This window comes from Ostrinia nubilalis, chromosome 10 (genome assembly GCF_963855985.1).
Source record: "Ostrinia nubilalis chromosome 10, ilOstNubi1.1, whole genome shotgun sequence".
Classification (NCBI taxonomy): domain Eukaryota; kingdom Metazoa; phylum Arthropoda; class Insecta; order Lepidoptera; family Crambidae; genus Ostrinia; species Ostrinia nubilalis.
In genome coordinates this window covers 376,176-380,061 of record NC_087097.1, presented here as the reverse complement: position 1 = coordinate 380,061, position 3,886 = coordinate 376,176, and the positions used below count along the sequence as shown (strand labels likewise).

At 41.4% G+C, this 3,886-nt stretch overlaps 1 protein-coding gene across 1 annotated transcript; it reads left to right on the top strand.

The window, feature by feature from the left end:
• Positions 1-3,886, top strand: LOC135075389 (uncharacterized). The gene is made up of 4 exons (XM_063969834.1): positions 1-122; positions 1,006-1,141; positions 2,219-2,429; positions 3,705-3,886. The coding sequence occupies exons 1-4, from the start codon at positions 88-90 to the stop codon at positions 3,884-3,886; spliced, it is 564 nt and encodes a 187-aa protein (XP_063825904.1). The 5' UTR covers positions 1-87.

Here is a 3,886-nt window from a genome sequence, read left to right as displayed (position 1 = left end):
TCCTGAACAATGAAGAAGTTTATAATAATGTTTTATATTTAACTTGTCGCCTAGCTAGTTTATTTGACTCAAAGTGAGTCTCCAAAAATGACGGATAATTTGCCATTGATACCAAGAAAAGGGTTTGTGACACAGTCTTTATTTCACCTCCGCGCGTCGTCTCGGTCATGGTTTAACAAATTTTTGTTTTAACTTTCTGGCTTGAGAATTGCACTGGAAGCTTTCAGCTGGAAGGCATTGATTTTGTACTTACAAATTTTATACGACTTGTTTTTAATTAGCAAACACAATCGATTGGTAATACACGTTCACGTTCAATCCTTAGCCCTTTGCCACACCGGCAAAGCCGCCGCAGCTCACTTAGCTTTGAAAGAATTATGACCTTTCATGTCTGTAAATTTTTTGGGCTAAAAAACAATAAAAGGCCGTTAGACGGTGGGAAATAACTTGATAGTAGTAGCACGTAGTAGGCAGACATCATAATTTTGTTAATTGGTAAATATTATAAATCCTGACGTAATATTTAAAAGTACGTAAGTAGTTACTTCTGTTTACATATTCAGTTTGCTTTGCCGTATCTTTTTTGTGCACTGCGGAACGTGCGAGTTAAATTAAAAAACTTTCCGCTGCAAGATAGTTTGGCTTTGCAAGGTTTTAAATATAACACACGCGTACAATCTCGTAAAGAAAATTTTGTTATATTACTGAAACTTTGTTTCTACACTTTATCTACTTAAAGTGTAAATGTTATTTCTCAAGGGACATCAAGTGTGGCATTCAACGACAAAGAGTTTGAACTTAGTGACCCCACGCACAAGGCAGCCTGGCTGTAGCAGCCAATGGTACATAAACATTATTTTCCTACACCGTCATAAATGTTCGACTGGCTGCCGCAGCCAGGCTGTCTAATGTAAGGCCTCCCGCCTTATACTTTGAAATATTTATTTTGGAAAATCTATGGGAAGAGATTTTTAAAATAAGATTGTTTAAGATTGTTATTTTCAGAGCTGTATGTGCTGATGTCCGACCAGTCCTCCGAGAGGTCTTCCGGGAGCAGGACTACCTCCCTCCGCTAGCGGCCGAGAAGGTTACGAAGCCGCTGTCAGATGCGGACGAACCATTACCAAAGCAAGCGGAATGGGTAAATAATATTATATGATTTTTAATTTGATTCCATCATTATTGCTAGCTGTGTGTTGTTATGGGGATAAAATGTCAATTGTCAATTTTATAGGTGTTACACCAGGCTATAATTTATTAACTAGTCGTAGCCATGAGTGGAAGCTAAGCGACAGCCTATACTGGGCGAGAAATGGCCACAAAACGCGCGCGAGTCTCATATAATATTATTAGCTTGTCGTCTAGACATATCGCGGAGTCGTGTGTGTGTGCGCTGACGCTAAAAATGTATCGCAACCTCACGCCACAATCACGTACGTAGTCGGCCGTTGAACTTACAAGACATCCTAGTTTCTACAAAGCAATAATGGTCTTTAATCAAACATATTATTTCCGTTCCCAATTTGAAACTAGCACAAAACTTGGAGGTAGCAATCCGAAGTCGCGAGGCTCGTAATTCCACAAACTCCCTGGTATTTCAACACTAATCTGGATTAAGTTCGCTTTGTACAATTTCTTTCGCTCCTTTGTCTTTATTCACGGCTTAAGATCTTCATTCGCTGTGCTAGTAATTCCTAAAGTTTTATTAGATTAAAGGGTTTTGTCATTTTGTGAGTTTCTATTGTGTGACTAAATCAATTCGAAGATTCCGAAAAGGTGCATTTGGAATTCCTTTAGCGTCAATGGATCCGTTAGCCAATTGATTTTGAACGATGAAGTCCCTTTTCTTCGTGACTCTTTTATAAATTGATTGCTCGATCACATTTGTTGTGAAATCCATTTGCCGGCTTTTGTGTTTAAGATATTTATGTCCTCCTAAAAATAAAAAATGATTGAAATTGGATGGCATTATCATAAGGACGAAGTACACTTATCAATCCGGAAACGGATCATCACCGTATAAACTCGACTCGGTCAGTATTCTTTGTATGAAACTTCGTACTGCAATGCACTCTCATCCCGCACTGGAACGTAAACGCCTAGCCTCGGTTGACAGCGCGGCGAAAGGCGATATGGTTTTGATCCCTTTCCGGGCTGATAAATGTGCTATGACCTTACCCCGTAAAATCTCTGATATTATAACTCTTACGCTCTTCAGATCGACAAGTACTCGATCGAGTGCAAAGAGATCTGGAGTCGGGAGTACAAGTTGAAGCAGGACCATGCGAAGCGCGTCACCCGACAGCCGCTGCCGAACATATACAGGCTGTCGTCGCCGGCGTCTGACAGCGACGTCTCGTCGTGGAGGCAGCAGCACGGCATGATATGCCGGAGAGACCTGATACCTGCGATAGAACAAGATGCTGGCCGTTAGTATTTTATAGCTTTAGTGGTAAATGATCAGTTTCTCGTTCGTATCAGCCGAAAGACGTCTACTGCTAGACAAAGGCCTCCCCCAAGGATTTCCACAAAGACCGGCCCTGCGCCGCTCGCATCCAGGCACCTCCCGCGACCTTCACCAGATCGTCGGTCCACCTAGTGGGAGGCCTCCACGCCACGTCTTCCTGTTCGTGGTCTACTCAAGAACTTTCCTGCCCTAGCGGCCATCAGTTCTACGAGCTATGTGCCCCGCCCACTGCCACTTGAATTGAGATTTGCGATTCTGCGGGCTATGTCAGTCACTTTGATTCTCCTATAGCCTTTTTTAAGTAATTTATGTTTAGTTAATTTGACGTATCTTGGGAATGTCTAGTATGACAGGAGTCGCTTTAAAAACATTTCAGATAAGAGAGCAATCGTTATTCAGTTTTGTGAATATTCATTACGCATAGATATTTTTATCGTGAAACAAACAATCAACTAACCGATCTGCGCTCGATATAACAACAAATAGCCCCGAACTTATCGAAGGAGAAAACAAAACAAAAGGGCAAAGCATATAATCGTTTCCATTTAGAGCCATCTGAAAAGGATACTTAATTAATGTGTCCTACATTAAATTTAATGGACAGAAGGGTATTTCAAAGGGATTCCTGATTATAAGGGACGTAACATGAGACAACATTAGTTTGATTGACAGGTTCAAAATATGTTGGTGCTCGGTACCTCCGTCACATTAATTCGTGCTTCAGATTCCTCGCGTGAATAAACAGTTTTTTCCAGGTAATTTTCTGGAGAGCAAAGTGGAGGTTTTATATAGAGAAGTACCCAGATTATGAGAAATACTTCTTATATTATTCTTAACTATCATTAGAATTTTAAAAATGTCTATTTTATTTTACTTACTCGTACTAGCTCTGCTCCGTGTGCCCGCGACTTCATAAGCGTGAAAATAGTTTGAATAATATTTCCCGGTTCTACAACATTGGTGATGATATAGGGTGTTCTTAAATAGCCTAAAGCCTTCTTCATTAAATGAACTATCCAACACAAAAATATTTTTTCAAATCGGACCAGTACTCAAACTCTTTAGCTTTATAATATCAGTAAAGATTTAAGGTTCAGTCAAACCAACGCGATCACACGCGATCAGCCGGTGTGCAGCGATGGCGATCCGACTTAAAAGCATTGATCGCTATCGATGCATGCCGACTGATCGCGTGTGATCGCGTTGGTTTGGCTGAACCTTTAATACATTTTGCTAGGTGATGGCAGTTTATGGGTGCAGAACATCTTGCACCGCAGCTCGTGCGACTTGAGCTGCATAGAAGTGCGCGGGTCGCGGCTGCACCTGCCGCTGCATTTCCCGCCGCCCGATGAAGGCACCGTCCAGTCCTTGAGGTATAATATGAGGCTAGATATGATCTTGCCGAACCGGCTTTTATAA

Coding starts and splice junctions, on each gene's coding strand:
- LOC135075389 (XM_063969834.1), top strand. CDS start 88: ATGACGGATAATTTGCCATTGATACCAAGAAAAGG. Junction 123..1,005: donor CCATTGATACCAAGAAAAGG/GTTTGTGACACA, acceptor TGTTATTTTCAG/AGCTGTATGTGCTGATGTCC. Junction 1,142..2,218: donor TACCAAAGCAAGCGGAATGG/GTAAATAATATT, acceptor TACGCTCTTCAG/ATCGACAAGTACTCGATCGA.